At 43.0% G+C, this 21419-nt stretch overlaps 1 protein-coding gene across 4 annotated transcripts in view; it reads left to right on the forward strand.

Moving 5' to 3' along the window:
• The first annotated feature begins 430 nt into the window (after positions 1-430).
• The window catches only part of prkd3 (protein kinase D3), a 35530-nt gene continuing 14541 nt past the window's right edge, over positions 431-21419 (forward strand). The window contains exons 1-3 of one of the 4 annotated variants that reach the window (XM_035674025.1): positions 431-754; positions 1679-2308; positions 18857-18995. In XM_035674025.1, the coding sequence (XP_035529918.1) occupies positions 2048-2308; positions 18857-18995 (400 nt within the window). In that variant the 5' untranslated portion in view covers positions 431-754; positions 1679-2047. Of the gene's footprint in view, positions 755-1678; positions 2309-18856; positions 18996-21419 lie in introns of those variants that run through there. The other 3 variants (XM_035674026.1, XM_035674023.1, XM_035674024.1) reach the window with 3 other exon arrangements.

Genomic DNA, 21419 nt, shown 5'->3' on the forward strand with positions numbered 1-21419 from the left:
AGTCCTTAAGCAGAGATAATAGTCCACATGCCCCAATTTTAAGCTGTCCTTATGCTGAGAGACAGCACAGTAAAGTCTGAAATTTATGATGAGAGAACTCAAACTTCTACTTTCTTTGTTTATTTCCAAAAGAAAACTGAATTCAATACACTCTTCATTTTGCTGGGGACATAAGAACCCCTTCAAGCCCCTGTGAGAACTCCTGGACCCCACTTTGGGACCCACAGTGTATTACAAACCGATCTGGGTCGTGTAGAATAAAGTTTTTTTTTTTCTTGGCATGACCAAGTTGAAATAACGGAAAAGAAAGGCACATGCGCATTGGTCTGAGCTCCATCGGAGGCGCCATTGCTTCACAGGGACTGTAGTTCAAGTTTTCCTCCCCACACATGGAAAGTCAGTTATACGGAGATAATAAAAAGACTCCAAGCCCCAGCCACGGCTGCTGCTCTCTTTTTTTTTTCTCGTTTAGCGGGGGGAGTAGTCACAGCTGGAAGGATAATAAGATGCGCATGAATTTACAATCTGAACTAAAAAGATAAGAGAAAATAAATGGACGACTCGATTAGTTTCAGAGCGCCTGTGTGAACAATTTATGTCGGTATTTGCTGTGTGTAGGCTACGACGCTGCGCTTTGACTTCCAGAAAGTGCAGAATATAAACTTCGGTCCCCGCTTCCCTCGGTTGATGGAGTTACAAACTTTCTTCAGTCCACTCACAATGGAAAGAAAAGCTCCCTTCGCTGACTGTGAAGGTAAAGTATCATTTCAGACATAGTTAAGGCGACGTTTTAAACGGGCTCTACGTGGAGGTACAGCCCGACTGTAACAAAGTGTCCACTGAATGTGTAAATTCGGGTCTTGTATAACTTGTTTTGCTGGCATTCTCGACTCGGGTTGTGTTCTGCCAGCGAGCCAATCGAAAGTGGGAGGGGTGCAGATGTTCAGAAGCCTTGGTTCCAGATGTTTGTGGAGGTTGAATTCTTGTAAACACACAAATGATACGCTTTATCGACTTTTACGTGTCTTTTAGGTTGTTGTCTGTGTTTTTGCGCACGAGCTTAAAGGCCTGTTGCGATGATAAGTTGTTTTAAATAAAACAAAAGTAAAAAAAAAAAAAGCTTCGAAGTTAAAAGTAATGATATCATACACAAACGTTTAATTTATGGCTCCTTTAGCGCGGTCCATGTCCCAAAAAGGCAATATGAGTTAGCCTAAAGCTAACTCTGGGAAGTAGGCTACTTGCAATCAAAACAATGCTAACCAACAGCAACAAGTCGTGCTCCAATAGATAGCCAGGGAGAAGTGAAGTGCTCGAGTTTAAAGAGACAGTTCCAGCACAGGTAAACACTGAAGAAGGGTTGGTGGTCTTGATTTCAAATAAGTACGTGCCTGTTTGGAAAGTGGGTGGTGAAATCCGTTTCTGTGTGCGTTAATTGAGAAGGCAGATTGGCTGAAACGTGTTTTTCTAAATGAACTGAGCTAAAAAGTGTTCACAGTGGGAAGAAAAGTAGCTCTTTCATTCATACAGCGGGGCTGCTTTGCCTTACAACAGAATGACAGCCTAATGTGCACCGGTGCTTTGCTTTCTCTACTGTATTCAGATAGGTGAATACTTTTGTCATTATAAAAAAAGGTTCTATTTGTGTTGGTCTGTGTGTGTGTGTGTGTGCTGACAGGCTTCCTGTGGTCAGAGTGGATTACTGACCTCAGTAAGGAGAAGGAGCACCACTCCAGGATATGAAGGCTGTTGCAGTGATTTTACTGCACAAGTCTGCGGATCGATAGAGACTTTTCCTCCCATCACCTGCCCCTTCTAGTGAATGAGTGTGTGCTGCGTGAGCTCAGGTGGGCGGATCGGCTATTACCCTCTTAAAAACAATGTTGCTTTGATAAAAACATACAGTGATGACTCACTACGACTGATGAGGACCAAAGATCCCCCCTACCAAGAGTCTGTCCACAGAGATCCAACCCTGCTTTTTTCTGCCAGCCCTCACTAAAACCTCTACTATTCAGCATTTCACGTTGCCATTGGAAGAAACCCAATGTCTGCCTCCTCTCCCCCATCCTTACCTCGAGCCTTTCTCCACTCTCTCCATCCGTCGTCGAGCCCGCCCGGACCGATCTACACGCGGCTGTCCAACGGCAGTCACAGTGTCCCCAGCCCCACCAACTCCCGCAGTTCCTTCCATGGGGTGTCCTTCCTGCTGCAGATAGGACTGACCAGAGAGACGGTGAACCTGGAAGCCAATGACCTGTCGCTGTCCTCTGTCAAGGACCTGGTGTGCTCCATAGTGGACCAGAAGGTAGGGGTCTTGTCTCATTTGAGCACCTTTTCACATGACTCACACTCTGTTTCCAGTTTGAAAGGACATCTCTTATCAAACTTTTTTTTTTCTCCAATGTCCTCCGAAGTGTAAGCACATGCAAACCTATTACAGTTAGCAGTCATACCGAAGGCAGCTGAGGGCCAACATGATGCACCAACATGTGTTTTGCCATCTTCTACCATATTCATCTGTTTAGGTTTTGTTTTCCAAAGGAGACATCTGGGCCTCGTGCCCCCAAAATGAGTCAAACACCGCAGAAGCATGCACACAACAGCACCGATGCTCCTCCAGTTACAGGACACAGTCTAGTAGCGCCAGTTATTTACATTGTGGTATAATGTTGCTGCACTTACATGATGCAAGTGCACGCATGAAGCTCGTATACAGAACTACTCAGTGGTTTCGCTCTGCCTGTGTGATGCTGGACCTACTTTATTTTCCTTGACATTGTCAATGCGTAATGACACTGGAGTGTAGCCTCTGCATAAGAAGGGGCTTTAAACACAAGTATAGGCTGCGTCCGTTCAACGTCATTTGCCTTGTCATATTTGCTCGTGTGAGAATATCCTGAGTTGCAAATCAACGGCGCCAGCTTTAATTTGCCTGTTCTTGTTCGTTTGTGCTGAAAGGGGTAGCCCTGATCTCATGGTTTGTGTATACCAGTGTGTGTTTGTGCCTGTTTATAATGTGCAAAGTAACAATGAGGGTAAAACATTTAAATTTTAGTTTCTAATTCAAAGTGGCCCCATATAATAATAAGCGTCATAAAACTGCAACACCACAGATGTTATGCCTTTTATGTGAAGTGGTTTTCTCTGTCAGAAAAATATGTTCATTGCCCTACTACAAAAACCAAATAAGATCAAAAAAGTATTTGACACAAACTGGAGCATGAAACCAGCAGTACATTTGTACACTAAGTATTACAGTACGTGTTGCAAATTAAAATAGACATTTGATAACATCTGTTATTATTTATTTACTAAATATACCCTGTTTGTACACACATGTAGGTGCTCTAAACCTCTTACTCAGTAATTGTCTTCTTTGAGCCCATGTATGTGTACTTCATTGTGGGATTAATGGTGTGCAAAGCCCGCTGGAATAATGAAATGGCTCCTGTGTGCATTCACACGTCGCTGTTTTTTAACCTCTTGTGTATAATGATGATTACTCTGTGTGTCTGTAATTATCATTGACTGAATAAAAAGAGGGTGATTAAACAAAGCACTTTCATCAGCCACCACAATCTGAACATTTAGGTCAGTCAGAGCTATATTTGTACTTAAGATGATGATGATGATGATGATGATGATGATGGAAAATGGGTGAGGAGCAAACTTGTGTTGGAACAACAAGGGGAAGCTAGTGAAGAAGCTATCTGTATTGAGTCTGTGTCCTTTGGTGTCATGTTGTCCAAGTTGACATTCCAGAGGAGCAGGGTAATGTTGTTGTTCTTTACGAGGTCTGCTGATTCTCACTAGCTAGTTATGAACAGTTCTGGTCCGCAGAGCAGAAAATCTCATCGCTGCGCATATTTACATGGATCCTGTAACATATTGGCACAGTTGCAAGAATCTGCAACAGGAAAAGGGTGGGAAATACGACGCTTTGAAGACAGTCCATAAAGAAAATCAGTGTAGTGTGCTGAGTGGGTGCTGATAATCTGCCACGATTAGATCATGATCACCTATCGCCTATGTACACTGCTATCAGTGTATCGCTTCATATCATATGCATTAATCTAGATGCCACGCACTGTTATAAGATATGGCAGGAAACTGTATAATTTATGGCCAACAGTCATGGGAACTTCGAAAAGGCTTTGTACAATAATCATCTGAATACACTGTACATCCTTTTTTATCATAATATACTGTACATCATCCCCGCAGAACATATCCAGTCCTTTCTTCCACATTATTGTGCATTTCTTCTATTAAACACTGCCAAATGCAGTGTACGGCCTCAACTATTTCATGACATCCAGCCATATGGCTTTGATATCAATGGAAAATGTGACTGTAGGCCCTCTGCACTCTCCAGTCCATCCCTGCCTCGCTTCTTGTTCTAAAATATGCATGGCAATGCTGAGCCTTTTTACAAAGTCTGCTCATCCTGGCCAACTTTTCCAGCTGAAGATCTCTGACCCTAGTTCAGCCGTTGACAGTCGTCCCAGGATGTCTCCTGTCAGCAGAACCTCAGGTGTCTGTCAGCAGAGGTGAGACAGGAAAAAGCTTTAGACTTTATGTGGTAATATCTGTATGGAGATAGTCTGGATGGAAATGCATTCCCGCTTTAGGGCTGCTGTTTCCTCCGCTGAGAGCTGGCCTGCTTCACAAAGTGACTCACCACTCAGCCATGCAACAAACAGGGATGCTTATCCCGACTTAAATCTGTCCATTCAGTGTCAAGTTTTCTGCTGTGTCAGCTGCTGTGAACTTTCAGAGGGGGATTTAGTTGTATGTAAACCGTGATATCAACCATGTGGTAGCCTTCATCCTGAGCAATTTGTCCATCTTCGTGCTGATTATCTGGGTCTGGGTCACTGTGCCAGCAGGGCAAGAACAGCAGCCTAGATTTTCTTAGTAGTTCTTTTCATGGCCTCTCACTGTGCTTTCAGGCATGCTGAAGATGTAGTTCCTCCACTGTGTCCTATCTCAGCCCTGGGTTTTTCCCATTACGAATCCAAACTACCTCAACTCCTTCCCCTCATTGACCTTTTGGAACAGTAAAGCTGGATTTATAGCCAACTTTGTACTTGAGCATCATATTTCACTAGCTGATATCACCACCGCATTGCTAGAAGCAGCATATATTGTATTTAATTTGCCTGTATTCCCTGCAGTAAGTGTGTTTACATTCTGTTATTTACTTTGTGATACAGGGAGATGCTGGCCTACACATACACAATTATAAAACTGGAGTTCAGGGACATCAAGGTAAAATTATTTGGCCTTGTCTCGTTACTGAATAGGAGACTAAGACCTTGCAATTGGTGTGTTTACATCAATTCAGCCATATAGAGTGGCATGGTGCTCCAAGTGAACAAAAGGTCTGTGGTGTTTCCACCGGCTTCACAAAACACAAGCAGACCAATCACAGTTCTTGTGGACTCGGTAAAGTAGCCCCAAAGTGTGGTTAGGTTTATCAGGAGGAAAATGTCAGCTATGGTGTAACCTCCTACACATGTAACCTTTTAATGCAAAAGTATAACTCCAGCTTAACATTCATACTTTTTGTTGCAGACAGTGGGCCCAGCCATTCTACACAGAACCCTCATTTAGGCTGCTTGTATCTGCCATCTTATTCTTTCACTATGTTCTCAAAGCTTGTGACCATAGCTTAAGGATAGAAACTTGGTTTTCTGGTGAAGTGAGTGCTTTACTTTGTTGCACTTTTGTTGCTAATACTAGACAGCAACATCATGACAAACGAGCTCATGTCCAAATTTCAATGAGCCTTTTTTCAATCAAGACGCTTGATGTTTGCTGAGAAAGCACACTAGAAACCATGGATACAAGCCTGTATGCTATAGCAGATGCACTCTGGATGAAGTTGGACAGCTGTGAGATTAACAGATGTTTGCATGTGGTCTCTTTTACTGTGTATAATGTGTTATGGCTTCAAGTTTGAAATTTCATGTCTTTCCTGAAGCCTTTAGTTTTGAATCAGTCTCATTGTTTGACAGGGAGCCATGCAGCCTGTTACACATAGCGGTGTATTGTATAGATTTTGTACGGCTCATTCCTCTTCCTGCTAAAGACTCAACCACATGACTTGGCCAGCTTCCACAGTATAGATTTACTTTCTGTCTGTTCTCTGTGCTGATCTGAAGTTGTTTTTGATAGTAGTGGTTTGGACCACATTCACCAACTTTAGTGGTTAAGGTTAACTTCAGTCCGAGGAAAACCTGATCTTGATAGGTTCAGTCTCAGTCTCTTATAGCAGCTATTGTGGTTACTGCTCCTGCAATCTACTGAATACTCTAAAATATGCCGATTTTAGCGTCACAGCTTGGCACAAAGGTATCAATTCTGAGCCAGGCTCCTTGAGGACTGTGAGAAAAGATGAAGGGAGCCAGCCAGTGGGTGGTGGCGACCCTCCCAGTCGGGTACCATCCAGGCCATATTTGACCCACGACACGCATTGACAGCCCCCCAGCGGCTACATGCAACTCCCAGTCGGGACAGTCTTGTTTCACTGGTCGGGTCCCGACTTCTCTGTCTGGTTCTTTGGCTTGATGAATGGCGCGAGATAAACATCCATAGCTTCCACTTGTTGAGCGCTTCCTGTTTGGTGTCGCCCAAGGCCTCTCGTGCAGCCAGCAAGGGAGCAGTGGCGGGACAAAAGTTCACGACTCCCTGAGAATGACTCCCAGTTAGCCAGCTGGTCAGCCTGGATAGCCAGCCAGCTACAGAACATTCCTCTTCACCCAGGCATTTTTGGAGGATGATGTGATGTTTGGGATGGGTGGGATTAGACTGCTAGGAAACTGAAATATTTGAAGCTAAACACTTACTTTAGTAGTACTGAACATCTGACAAATTTTGATGGATGCTGTAACGGCAATTCGCACGATCGACACAGTTTAGTTTTCATTCTTTATGGGACTGTATTTAATATCCTACAAAGACACAATTGAATTTTCTGGTGAATGTTGGCAGCAAATGTGTTGCATATAAACAGAGAATTTACAGTGTTTGTGCCAGAGTTTGGCATCAGTTAAAGGTTTTTCTTGCTATCAAAGGGGCTGATAAAGCTTAGCAGGAGGAAGGAAATTTGAAGTTCTTTTGGCATAGGTAATGGAAAATAACATTAAACCTTTGCCTCAAATGTTGGTTTTATGAATACTTTAATTTTAGCGCTTGTCCTTAGGATGTTGCTACGTTTTCACTCCAGCTGGAAATGCTGTGAAAGGCAGCTGCCGCAGCCGCAGGTTTCCCTACTGGTTTTGTCAGAGCTGTAACTCCCAGTCTCTGGTTGAGGGCTGTACAGCTGCCTCTGTAATTAGCGAGACAAAGGCCTTTTTGAGTCAGAAACAGGCTACATTGGACAACGTACCGTAAAATAGCAGAGTATTATAAAAACAGAAGGATTTGGATTGTTCTAAACCTTTGAGTAATATCACTTGCATGATGCAAGGTAACACTTGGCAGGGAAAACAAGATCGGCTCAACATTCCTTTTTCAAGATTAATTAGATTGAGTTGCAACAGTAGAGACGGCGTTCTTCGGTTAGCATTTGTATGCTTTGGTGATTGCTCTGTTTAGCAGAGGTTTTTGTGTCTAAATGTGATCAGAAGATTTAGCTTTAGAATACACAATCAATTCATGACTGTAATCTCACCAGCACTTTCATGTAAGATCTTTATGTTTCGTTAAGGTTTGTCATGAAGAGGGACACGGTAAAGGGATGCATAGAAAACAACAAAACTAAAAAAGGGTAAGGGGAGATTAAATGAGAAGAGAAAATAGCAAGAAAGAAGGGTGCAGATGGAAAATGGAGAGACTGCAGTTCACATCGAGCAAAACTAACTGAAACACACGGGAAATAAATCACCACCATCTCCCTCCCTCCCTCCCTCCCTCCCTTCGACAGTATATAAGCCCACATCTGCATGTTCCTATGGAGCTGGCAGCCATATTTCACCCCAGAGGACGTCCCAACAGCGCAGGGCTTTATGTGTGATATACATGAGGCCAGACGTTTCCTGGAAAGCACATTCAGCTCCTTCTCAAGGAAAAACAGGTCACACATGAGTCAAAATATTCTCTGTTGGTATTGGTTCTGAATGCACACTGTAATGGCCGTAGCCTTTTTTTTTCCAACTTTGATGGTTTTCAGTGTTCATCGGCAGGATTACTGATATATTCCAAAGCCGTAGAGTTGACTAAATTGATATCGCAATTGGGATTTCTGAAAAAAACTAAACTAAAAAGAAACTTAAAAGCCTGTACTTGCACCAGGAATCTATCAATTTCCCCAGTCTTGGAGTAATTTGTGGAAAAGGGAGAGAGAGAAGAAAAAGGAAAAAAAATATCTCTGAAGTTAAGTGAGCTAAGTAATTTCTACCATCTGTAGTGCACATTTCTGCCGCCTTGCTCTTCTCTAAATGTAAAGTGGCAAGGCAGAACACAGGGCCCGGCCACAAGACTCAGAGAATGACAGAGTGGTCCTCTCCAGGGAAAGGGGGCAGGGGAGGCTGGGGCAGCCCTGTTGGCAGGCCTTGCATGGGGCACAGAAGAGGGGTTGCGGCCACCATATGACTGATGTCCTGCCATTCAGTCGGTGCCAGAACCATCAATAGTAGGCCGCTCCTGCCACCAAGTGTGGCTTTGCTTTGGATTTTCTGGACTACTAGGTTGCTCAAACGCCCTTCACCATACTTGACTTTTGCCAGTGGCGGGAGATAATCTTGCATCACTCCAATCTCTGTTAATGCTGGCTGAATGGGCTTTTCAATTGTGATTATATTGAAGTGGTAGGCAGCAGTGATGTTGAACCATTTTAATACTCTTAGGATTCTCAGGTAGTGACTTTGTCTTTGTGAAGCCAGCCACATGTAGTGATTTAGGAGTACTTCCTGAGAGACTCCACTAGTCACCATTCATATTTGTAACTGCAGCATAACACAGTTCGCTGGAAGAGGATATCTCATTTCCCGTATTAATTTACTCATTAACGGCTTGAGTTTCTCTGCTCCTTAGACTGTAGTTCCTTCTTCACTGCACTTGCTGACAACCTCAGCACACTTAGAGGACCTCAACCGTGACAAATGCTGAAGAGGAGGGGGGGGGGCAATGACATGGAAACTGCCCTCTTCAAGATATTAACCCTTGATTATTAGACCTGGTTAATCACTGGTGTCACTTTTCTGAACTGACGACCTTCTCAGCTCAAAAGGCTAGTACAAAACAGATGTCATAATCGAGATCTTAGCAGATGTGTTAACATGCCAAAAATATTTTCAGTGTCCTGCAATGTAGACCATATGGTGTAGCTAAACAGTCATATCAGCATGGTGTTATTGATCCCTGCAGCAGGAGCAGGTTGCAGAATGTCTTATTATGTGTTGTTTTCTCAGTACTGTTTGCCTTTCCTGTCCTTCAGTGTAGAGAGTGATGTGTCAAACTGATAGCAAGGTGGCAGGGGAAGTGCAATTACACGTTGATACAAGAATACAACAAGTAACCTACTGTGTTATGAAGGGAAAAGGTCTCAAGAATTTAATAAGCAACATCTGCCCTAACGAAAAGCGCCACAGGCAAAACAGAAAGACAAGTCGTTGTATTACAATTCCACTTTTGTTTGATTGGTTTGTTTGAGCATTTGTAAAGCCAAGGGAAACAGTCAGCCACTCAGCATGACTCGTTTTTTTTTTGTCACTGTGTCTCTGTCTCCAGTCGTACTCGCTGTTCAGTTGGTTCCCCTCAGAGCCGCTCCCTGTTTCCATATTCTCTCTGCTCCTGCTCTCCAATCTGCTGTGGTTGGCGGAGCAGCACAGCCTGTTCAGTCTGTGTGCCTGCGTTGAAATGGCTTTTCTCGACACTGCACTTGCTATTATTCTTGTCTGTGTATTTAAATGTTCTGAGAAATTGCTTTTTGGTGTCTATGTTTTGAAGAAGGTGACAGCCTGAGTGTTGGAATTTGGCTCGGCTGTGTGTTTAGTTTTGTTGAGTTTAGTTCTTTTTACATAGGTACAATTGTATTTCCGTGAAACTGCTAATTCAACCAAAGAACGTCTGTAAAAGTTATGCCTCGTTATTAATCATAAAGAAAGAGAAAACCTCAAGCAGCCAGTGCCTGCCCACTTTCTGTAACGCACAACCCACAGCAATTATTAATGTTTCTGTTGAGTAACAGCAGCATGTTCCTACATCCTGCTATTACTGCGCACCTTATGACCTCCTGCTCTACCAGAACAAGAGAAAGTGCAGTCGCCATCAATCTCACAAAAGTTCCCCTCAGGTTCACCTGTTTATTTGCCCCGTGTGGAGGTGAATCTGGCGGCTGTCCCCTGATACTCCAAGCCAGAGAAGGGGAGATGGAGTGTGTACTGCAGTATATCTCTGAGGCGGAGGCGCTGGCAGAGGAGCGCAGCGGGGCTATAACTCATCAGCAGTGTGCGGGGGCCTGGCCAAGCATGTCTTAGATCACACTGCTCTCTTCCTGAGAGGCCTTAGATCCTGTGACTCAGCCTTCCTCTTCTCTGCTTGGCCTCTGGACACTGTTAATGCATGCAGTACTCATGCACACACAGACACACACACACACACACACACACTCACTCATACATACACAGATGCATGCAGGCAAACACCAACACATGTGCAGAACATCATTACTGAAGAGGGATGAGGCAGTTTCTGTCATGTATGTAAAGAATTGGTGCTATTAAGCCAAAAGCCACCTGGCTCTCATCTGGGATACAGTGGCTACTAACCAAAAAGTGACCTCATCACCATTATCTCCCTTTCACTCCACTGCTTTTGTACTTTAGGTCAAATTGCCCCAGAAGAGTATTGTTTCTCTGGATTCGAATAATCAAAAGCCTGGCGAAATAATTGGGGGATTTACTTTGGAGAGGCACAACCAGGAAGAGATTTGGCTGGAAACCATCAGCTATTGTGGTTGATGTAAATTGGGTAAGCGGTATAGCTTTGTTAGAGTCTCCTGATGATTGAAAGAGGTCTAGGATGACAGGTGTAGAGTCTCTTACTACACTGTGGTCTGAACGAGACCCTGGACCTAACTCAGTGGTTAGAGTTGTGATTCCACCTTGTCTGCACCAGAAATGTAGACAGACACTCATGTTCACATAGTCTGCAATCACACACACACACACACACACACACACACCGCTCTCAGCTTACGGTAAGAGGGAAACCAGGAGTGAATTAATTGCATATGAACACGTGGCACTTTTTCAAACCCCTTGCGTTTCTCATCTTACGAGCCAGCTACGCCAGAGCCAGGCTACAGTGTTCACACTTCTCTGAAACATGCAGGGTAAACACAAGAAGTGAGAAGTGGTCCAGGGCTCTCAGATGTTGGTCAGACAATGAGTTGCTTTGTCAATATGCTGCCTCTTGTCTGCACAATGCAGCTGCACAAAGCGGTGATAGTTACAGCTGAGTGGCCGTGGAGATTCTCAGCTTGTGTAGTGTGTGTTACAGTTCTGAAATAGTATTGCCACGGTGTCATGCACTTTGAAACAGACTATTACGGCAGATGTATACCAAGTAAAGCTTTATTCCACGCTTGACTGAAGCTTTGAGCGCAGAGAAGCGTCAGACGTCATTCAGACTGGGATCTGTTGTTTTAAAGAACATGCTGCCGTGTTCCACGATGATACAGCCTCATGCATTAAACACTATGAATGAACTATGAGCCATATTTCGCCACATGGAAGGAAACAAGTTAGTCAGCCCGTAGAGTGAGAAAGTCACAGCTTCTCTTGCCGCTCTCCCACCAAATGAGTTTCCTTTCCGCTACATGTGGCTGCCTTAGTTGGTTACACTTAGTGGAGTCTTCCTTTTGCAGCGGAAAAAAGAAGCTGACTCGACTTCAGGAGGAGCTCATATTATGAATGTGTGTATGTTGTGGAGTGTGTTGGGATGAGTTTGTGTGATCCTGCAATTGTACAAAGATGCCTGCTTGAATATAAACCATATGAGGGTAGTGCTTTGTCAGTCAGCTACACGGAGCGCCCCCCTTTTTGCTCTTTCTGCCTCCAGCTGTAGTGTGTTTTCCTTGGCCTGTGCCTGCAAACGGAGGAGCAAATAGTTTTATGTAATGTACCATTGAAATGAAGCACGCATCTTGTGGCCTTTCTTTTCATGCACCGGCTGCAGAGTAGAAAGGAAGCACATTCGAAGCAATTACTGTACTTATTTCATCATGGACTGTGGCCAGTAGAGATACAGTATATTGAAACACCCTGCATAATGTTTCAAACAGGACAGATGTGAAATTGAATCTTTTTTGCTCGTTGGCAATCATTTTTTATTTGTAAGGGTCACAACAGGTTACGTAGCAATGTGTTAGGTAGTTCATGTGCACTGTTATGGTTATGGTAGGACTTCAACGCAGTGTTTATGACATTTTCTGCTCACTGTCGATTCCAGTCAGCTCATTAAGCTCCAAGCAACATTCCCTCCCCTAAATACTAAGAAAATTAATGCCTTTAAAAAATGTAATTGGTTGCTTTTGCCTAAGACTAATGTATGTTTTTATTGAATTTGCTTCATACCTACAGTGCCATGGTGACATCAAAGTGAATTATTTAGAAAATGTTGCAGCCAAATTATATGGAAACTGTTAATGGAGGACCAAAAACCCTAAATGTTGAAAGAGACAGTGGAAAAGCAGAGTGTTCCCAGTGTGCTCCCTTTTGATGCCTCACTCCAAGTGACAAATGAATTATGTTGATGCCCACATCTAGTAATTGTACAATTCGCCGCACATGTGTTTCTTGTACCATGCTGTGTGGAAAACGTTTGCTTGGTACTACATTAATAATATATAATGAAAACAAATACAATCCCACTGTTGACTTTAATAGATTAACACAGTTTTCCACACTGTATTTGATGTGACTTGAACAAAGTAATTACACAGCTTTCCCCCAAGGTTCGCATGAGCACATAATTGGATTTTCCAGTGCATTCGTTTGACGAGTTATTGAAGTATACTTTCCTCTGTTGTGGGCATTAACATACACCTCAAAGTCAAACAATGGTTTCCACATTGTTTTGACATAAAAACATGTTTTCCTATTTGTGAAACCCTCACTAGGGCTCAGTGGAACTTATGGTTTCATAACTTACTGTGGAGCATGCCAATTCAGCACGTCTGCTGTACATCAAAACTCATTAAGCTGCGGAGTTATTTACCAAGTTTTGAGTAGCCATTTGATCCAGCTCTTGTTATTTTTCTCCATTTAAGGTCTAATTTGGGGCTCTCTTCACATATAAAACAGAAACAAATAGAAATCAAAATCTTGTGTCTTCTGGTGGTCTCAAGGACCGTGTGGTCTGTGTCATGGCACTTTTAAATAGTCGCAAGTTTATCAGTCAATGGACTCATTTATCTGGTGAGAAAAAGCACCTTTTACACTGATCTTGTGACAGTCTTTATCTTACCACCTCAAGCTAAATGAACAACCACCTTCTACCTCCTGACTCTAGTTAAATGTTTCACAAGAACCCAGTACCTTAATGAACATATTTAGGTTGTGTCCTCTGCAGGGAGGTTAGATAGCTGTCTACCCTCTACTGTTATAATGATAAAGCCTATCCATAATATAAAAGACCATCTATTGACTTTTGCACATTGTGACCAGTACAACACCAGTCTTCAGCCTGGGGCTAAGTATGAAGGGCACCTCAGATGTAGTTGCGGAGAGAGAGACTTCATTTACCTTCAACACAGTTTCCCAGCTGGACTTTGGTCTATTGTTTTCCACCCACTCTAGCGTTTTAAGGTTTATTTCTCCACGCGCCTATAATTCACATATGTTTGTTGTTTGCAGTTCAGTAATCCCACATAGTAAGACTAAGAATTTAACTTGTTGGAAGTCCTAGGCCTCCATTTGATTGGCTGTGAGTTTGGATAAAAGCGTCTGTGGTTAGATTTCTTAATGCAAATATATATGTGTAACAACAGCTTACTGTTTCTTAACTAACAATTGTGCTTTAATATCACCAGACCACCTTAAGGTTCATACAATGTCTGGCTATGTCAGATTAATTATTCACAGGGTAAAAATTAAAAATGGCATAGGCCAGCAAGTCATAATTATCAAAAACAAATCACATGACAGTGTGATGCCAAAGATCACATGACAATCATACAGAATTACAAAACGGCATTTTCAAATGCATCCACTTTGAAGAGTGTTTGTGAAAAGACCCATTGTTGGTGGTCTAAAACACTGTGTTAGTGTGGATGAAAGGCTGACTTTCATAACTTTCAAAACTGCGAAGAAAAAAATAAATTTTAAGTGCATCAGTATAAATTGACAAAATATTTTGTCAATTTATTAATGAGTCAATCCACAGAAAAACCACCAAAAACTAGTTTTATAATCTATTCATTTATTTAAGTAAAACTCAAATGTGAGAATTGTTTGATTTTCCTCATCTAATGTGATCACTGAATTTCTTGGTTGGCCGGACAAAGGAGCTATTTGATGACATAATTTTGAGCTCCATGGAACTGTGGTAGAATTGTTTCTACAATTGTCTGACATTTTATAGACCAAATAATTAAAATATTAATTGGAAAAAGTGACATTGAACATTGTTAGTTGCAGTTCTACATTAGTGTGGACGAGACCTGAAACAGCATTTGCACTTCTTATCTAAATGGGGAAGACATGTAGCAGCCATTTTGCTAGCCTATTGTATATAATATTAAAGCCTTAAAACTCCTTCACAGAGCAGCACACAGCTGGATGTTGTTGTGAATAGCATTGTATGCCTAACTTGATATGAATGTGCAACTTCTAGCTCATGCAGACTGATCCTGAACAGGACGTTTTTCTGTCCTCATCCCACATCTGTCTGGCCTGCTGCCAGACTAATAAAGGTGTGAGGCAGCCTGAGGTCAAGCAGCATACTTTTCCTTACTGTAATCACATGGCCATCTGTCAGAGCCTGTGCAACGCTCTCAACACTGCTTCCCTTTTGCCACCCACCTCTGCCACACATCACACATACACAGAAACACTAACCACGCAATCATGTGAAGCGCTATTCTGTTTCGACAAAACCCCTTATTGTCCTCTGTGACTGAGTTCTTTCACACATTGCTTTTGTGTTATTTTAGCGATTTTTTCTTTCTTTTTTTTTTCTGTTTTAATTTTACATTCATCATTGCACGTACATGGATGAGTTTTAACTCGTCATTTCCCTAATTTATCATTTTGAACTTTACAGTGCAACTGATAGCAATAGCTATGCAAGAGAAAGCATCAATATTCCTCTTTGCCAAACACTCCGTTATTCAAACCAGATTGTTTTTTCATGGCTGTCTTGAGGTAATTTGTTTTTGGCTGCCAATGAAATAGGACCATATTTCAGATGTGGCCCTCTCCCACCATCATCTCCCCTCTTCCTTCTTCTCTCTTGCCTCTAACTCTCTTTCCTTATAACAGGATTTAGCATATCAATGGCGGATTAGTTCGTTTAACAAAAGCTTACTACTGCAAAGCCCCTTTCCACTCGTCTTTCCAGCCTGACTTGTGGACCTCACACACAGCTCCTCTGCGCCGGGGTCTTTGGTGTGCGTGTGTGGTCGCGGCTGCTCGGCTGAATGGATTTGCGTTTGAAGATGACAAAAGACATGCTTAGTCACTATGGGCTTCAGAGATGTATGCAGTAGCATGTGTGGGTGTTGTTGTGTGAGGGTGCATAAGTGTGTAGGAGCACGGTAGAGGTTTATTTTTACATGCATGTTCGCTGGGAGCTGAAAACGTGTGTGGATAGAGTGATTTCTGTTTTATGCATGCATGCACCCACAAGTTAGCCATCAATTATGACTTTATCTGTACGATCTGAACAACATACTGTTAAAATGTGTCCTAAACCTGCCAATCTATTGTTCTTGTACCTCTGACTTCCTCTTGCTTTAATGGGGCATGGAAAAAAGTAGTGTCCTCTGCCCTCGCAGCTATTGCGTGCTGGCCTGCAGATGCTCCTGCTCTGGAATGGGACCCGTTCTGTACAGTGGAAAGTGTTGCACATGGTGCCAAGAGGGGGTGACTCCAGCTGGCTAGGTTTGGGCCTCGAACTGCGATTTGTGTGTGCGGGGTAGGGGAGCAGCCGAGTGGAGGAAAACCCCACTGTGACACTGCAGCCGGCTCAGGAAGGATGCCCCTGTAGCCTGTGGTGGTTTGAGCCACATAGTATTAATCACCTCAGAGGGTGACAGGGTTTAGGATGTAAGTATGTCAGAAGGAGGAGGCGAGTTGGAAATGTTCCATTATACAGGCACGTGCCTTGTGTTACACAGAATTCTCTATTCACAAACTGTTTCCGTATAACTATTAGCTTCTCATGTTTGTGTTTGCAATAGTTTTGACGCAGTGGAAATCTTCTTCACACAAGGATTGGACGATGGTAGACTCCTGTGTAACATATGGAAGGATGAGGGTGTCTTTATACGATGAACTGCTGTCCCAAAATATCCGAAGCTCAAACACACCACAGGCCCACAGTGTTTGTGAAGGCTTACTTCTAGTCTGCACCACAGTATTATCAACTCCAGTCAAAGCAGTATCATGGTGGTGAGGTGTCTCTGTGATTGTGTGTGAACATTTTGTCTTCATTTATCATTTTAACATTAAAACACATCCCTCCTTGTTGGAAAAAAAGTTAGTTCTGATGTGACTTGCACTATAGAAGGCCAGCTAGAGCTGGACCTATCCTGCCCGGACTTCCCAGGCGTGGGAGTTGGTAGCTTTTCTCAGCATTCACAGATCTGCACTGCGACCGACCTGCATGCATTTCTTTTGACTGAGAGATAAAAGTGAAACAGCTGGAGAAAACTCACAGGAATATGGAGGGAGCATTCAGACTGTTACCACATATACTGTAGAAATGCCAGTACCCAGGACCTTTTTGCTCTGAGGGGTTTGTACTGGTGTAATTAACAAAACCTCACACAACCTCAGTGCCTCCATTTGGGAATGACTACTCTCGCAATTATTGAGGTAATTTTGAGTTGGAAATCATACAGTAATTCAACCCTCTCGTTCACTTAAAATTGCATTATTTATTTAAAGGGTCACTTGACCCAAATCACATAAAAAAATATTTTCAGTATTTTTAGTTTTGGCTTTGAGATATATGCCAGTGAGTTATTTACCTCCAGCCCAACACATTAGAGGTGAATGGAATATGTTTCCAGAAACAATATCCTGGTTCCAATGTGCCTTACATTGCATTCTTTCCAATGCAACTGTTGCATAATATCTACACAGAGGAATAGTGATGCTTCAACTACAGTTCATGAGTGCTTAGCACCCAGTGCTTGGTGGGTCCTTTATGGGAAAAACGCATTGCTGTACAAGAAATGATGTTTTGTGTTATGATGCTGTACTTTACTGATCCCTGAAGGGAAATGGCTCCACTGGGAGTTCACTGTAGGTTGGGGGCAGGGGGACCAGGTCCTTTGTTGGAGTGCCTCACTGTCCAACCACTAGTCCACTCTGCTGCCTGACAGACCAGAGCAGGCGTCAATATTCATCAGTGTCTGTGCCGATGCCGAATTAGATGTTTGCCTTCTGATGGTTCATTCTTCTGGCTTTGTTGACACGAGTCATCTGATACACCCATGTTTTCCTGAGCACATCAATCTGTCTTGCACTCTCTGTATCTGCGTTTCTTGGCAGTTGAAAGGCTCCAGGTGTCTTGTGTGTCCCGTGCCCAGACGCTTTGCCAATCCCAGTGCTCATGGGCCGTAGTGGCATTGTTCTATGTGGCCCATTGTGCGTGACCCTGTTTCTGCGGGAAACAGCTGCTGGATCCTCCAGTACCATCCCGCTTGGCACAGAGGCTGGTCTCAAACCTTGGTATGAAATTACTGCGCCCCAATTCCCACTTTGATACAAACCATGCAGAAAAGCTCTGAATGTTCATCTTCTGTTGATGGGCTTTTTCCACACTGACAGGCTTTCACAGTGATGTTATGCTGTGCAGGGCAAGAGACCAACCCCCCCGGTTCTCAAAACAGGAGCGCAAGCTTCAATTTTAAGTCAGATTACCGTGTGTACATACATATTAGCAATCTCTGTTATTTGTATATATTTATTGTCTATATATTTGTTCAATTTAGCTGTAACCTTTCCTTGTGTCAAGAATATCGCTCTCTAAGAGGCGATGGGCTGCCCTCAGTACAGGAAGTGACTCAGTATTGACTGGCGCTGCACTTCCTTTTGAGCTGATTCTCCTCTACTCCTCTCAGGATGTTTACCTCCTCCTCCTCCTCCTCCTTCCCTGTCTCCCTCTCCCACCCTTCTCTCCACCCCCTTCCTTGATCACGTGACTTTACGCCGGTGCACTCAGGGTCAGACCTGGATTGTCTAGGTTTAGTTTGGCCCAGACACCGGCAGTGACGGTGGCTGCTGAGTTGGGGAAATCCAGCATAGTCATTGTGTGTACTTAAACTTTACCCAATACAAAACTACCTCATTTTCTGAGCAATTAATTATAATTATTTCATGTTTGCATTAAGTTCTACACCATTAATGGTGTAAAATGAGCATGTGTGCTTGTGTGTACTGTACAGACTGTATACGTCAGTAAGTCAGAATAAAAGAGTCAATCTGTATCCCTCTCTCATTCTTTGTCTCCTAGTTGCTGTATGAGACGTGGACCCACCACAGTGCAGTGGCCATTAATGTCCAGACATTCTGCTTACACATTGCCGCTGTCATTATTTATCAGGCTTAGAACTTCACTAACAGCTTTACTTTACTTTACTCATATCTTCACTCATATCTCCACCTCTCTCCAGTTCCCGGAGTGCGGCTTCTTTGGGATGTACGACAAGATCCTGCTGTTCCGCCACAACTTGAATGATGAGAACATCCTGCAGAGGTTGACCTCGGCAGAAGACATCCACGAAGGAGACCTCATTGAGGTGGTGCTGTCTGGTATGTAAGCTGCAGTAACACTATGAATTGATAGCGGTGTCTTACCTTGAAGGTGTTGAATGATCTTGGCACACCGACGTTCTCCAGCATTTCACTATTAGTTCAAACATGAACAAAGCTGTACAAAAATGAATTGCTACTTAGCGTCTTTGTGAAGGCGTAAGAAAACATTGACTCAACAGACCTTTGTGAACTGCTGTTCTTGGCAAATTCAAAAGTACAGAATGAAAAAGAGGTTTTAATCATCCAGCCACAGAGTTAATACCTGTATATGTGAGTATCTTAGAGTTTTAAAATTTCAGTGAGATATCCGAATAACTTTTTGACCCTCATCATGGAAGCTTACCGTCAGAGTCAAGAGGGGATATTGGCTTGAAAGCAGCTGCTAATATTGAATTATGGGACAGAAAGCAGGAGACTTTTAGCATGTGACCCATGTATTTAGAAAAGTGGAAAAGCAATGGTATAGAAGTTGAGATAACAGAAATTTGTCACTCTAACATGTTTTTATATCTTCATATGTTCATGTCAGTTGAAATACCAGTTGAAATACCAAGATTGTATACAAATGATCCAAAGAAACAGACTGAAGGTCTTGCCTCTTTAGACTTCCAAAACAGGAGAATTTCACCAAGCAATGTAAACCAAGTGTTTTAAAGCCCAAACAATGGTCTAAAACTAATAAACTTGAGGAAGCGTCATGTGTTCCATTTTTTGTGCCCTGTCATAGTTGACACCCCTTCCAGTAAACACAGCCTGTAGTGTCTTGTTCGAGGTCACGTACTATACTGACTTACACTTTGCAGCCCAAAGGAAATATTCTTATGCAATTTTACGGCGTTGATTAAATAAGAAAAAGAGAATCACTCAACACTCCGCTCACTCACTCACCTGCTTTTTTATGATAACTTTCTAGCAGCTACACAGGTGTTTGGTTTTTCTTTGTCATTTCCTGCATTGAATGAATTCGCTTCCTGTGCGGCACTGAGACCAACAAATGGCTCAGAGTATCTGTTCTGGTCTAATCTGTTCTCCTGCTCCATCTGTCTCCACTGGGAAGCACCTGACACCACCTGTGCTGAATATCTCCCCCTCTCTCCTGGGCTAGGAGCATTGTTTGCAAGGATTTAGATGGGGGATGATTGTATAAGTTCAGGATCTGAGGATACTTCAGGCATCAGGGCTGAGGAATGTAGACTAAAGACTGGAGAACTTCCTTCTTTTTGTTTCTGACTGTCTGTGTTTGTCTTGTGCTCTCTTTTGTGTCAGTCTTTGTTGCTCTCTTTCCCGCTTTGCTTTCTCTCATTCTAATCCCTCCTACCTTAACAAATCCATCTCCAGGTGTGCGACAGTTTATAGCCAGAGACATACCCAGTGAAAACTGTTGTAGAAGAGTTGGATTTCTGATTTGCTACACATGCAACACAGGCAGGTTTTTTTGAGTTTCATCTAACACTCAATAAACTTGGCACCGTGAGAGGGGCTTTGCATGTCAAACACTTGATCTTTGTGTGAGAAACACGAGCTGAGAGATCCACGTTCCCAAGCCTTTCATTTGGTTCAGAGAAAATGTGAACCTTTTTCCGCCCCACAATTTGTCTCCTGTCATCTTCCGTTCAGTTTTCCTTAACCAACCTGTTGTTGGATTCCATGGCTGTGGGAGAGAGATGGTCTGAATTTGTCTCTTGCTGCGAGAGGGAGGCAGAAGTGGCTTTTTCTTGGCCGCGGGCTCAAAGAAGAGGGCTTGTTTTTCCTGCAGTAAGTGATTGTAGTAGGCCCGCGGAGTGTAAACACACTCTGATGTGCGGGGCGGCCCTGGACACAGCGGACACTGCGCAGGCCATCTCGGCCCATGAGGTTTGAGGTTTGGCCTGACCAATTGTCCCTTTGTTCTGTTTTTCACTCCCTTAAATTCCCACCGCCTTCACAAGCTCCTTATTCACTACTGCCAGTGTGAAATTGATATTTTACAATACCTTCTGTTTGTCATAACTATGGCAAACTTGTTTTTGTCAGATGGAAACTTGTGGCCTCCAAATGGAAACTCAAGGCAAACAGATTGCAGAATATATGCATGCAAACAGAATGCATTCATGTAAGCCTCTCTGCTTGTGAGACATGCTGCAAAAAAACAACGCGTCGAGTTTATGTTTACTGTTGTTTGACGCGAAATAGCACGGCGAGCGTTACATAACAGTGCGACTGCTAAGAAGTGGCCAGTTGTTTTGCAGACGTGTGTGAAAAAGCTCATGAATGCCGCCTTTCATGTTCATGTGACCTGCTTGAGTTCTTTCTTCTCTTTCAAATCAAACCCAAACTGTGAAAATCAACCCACCAGCCATCGTAGTTCTCTGAAATGGAGGAATAATGTGTGAGTGTGTGTATTAAGGGTGTGCAAAAATATGAATGTGTCTAAGAAAGTCA

Source organism: Morone saxatilis, unplaced genomic scaffold, assembly GCF_004916995.1.
Source record: "Morone saxatilis isolate NCDOM2014 unplaced genomic scaffold, NCSU_SB_2.0 Contig3, whole genome shotgun sequence".
NCBI lineage: Eukaryota > Metazoa > Chordata > Actinopteri > Moronidae > Morone > Morone saxatilis.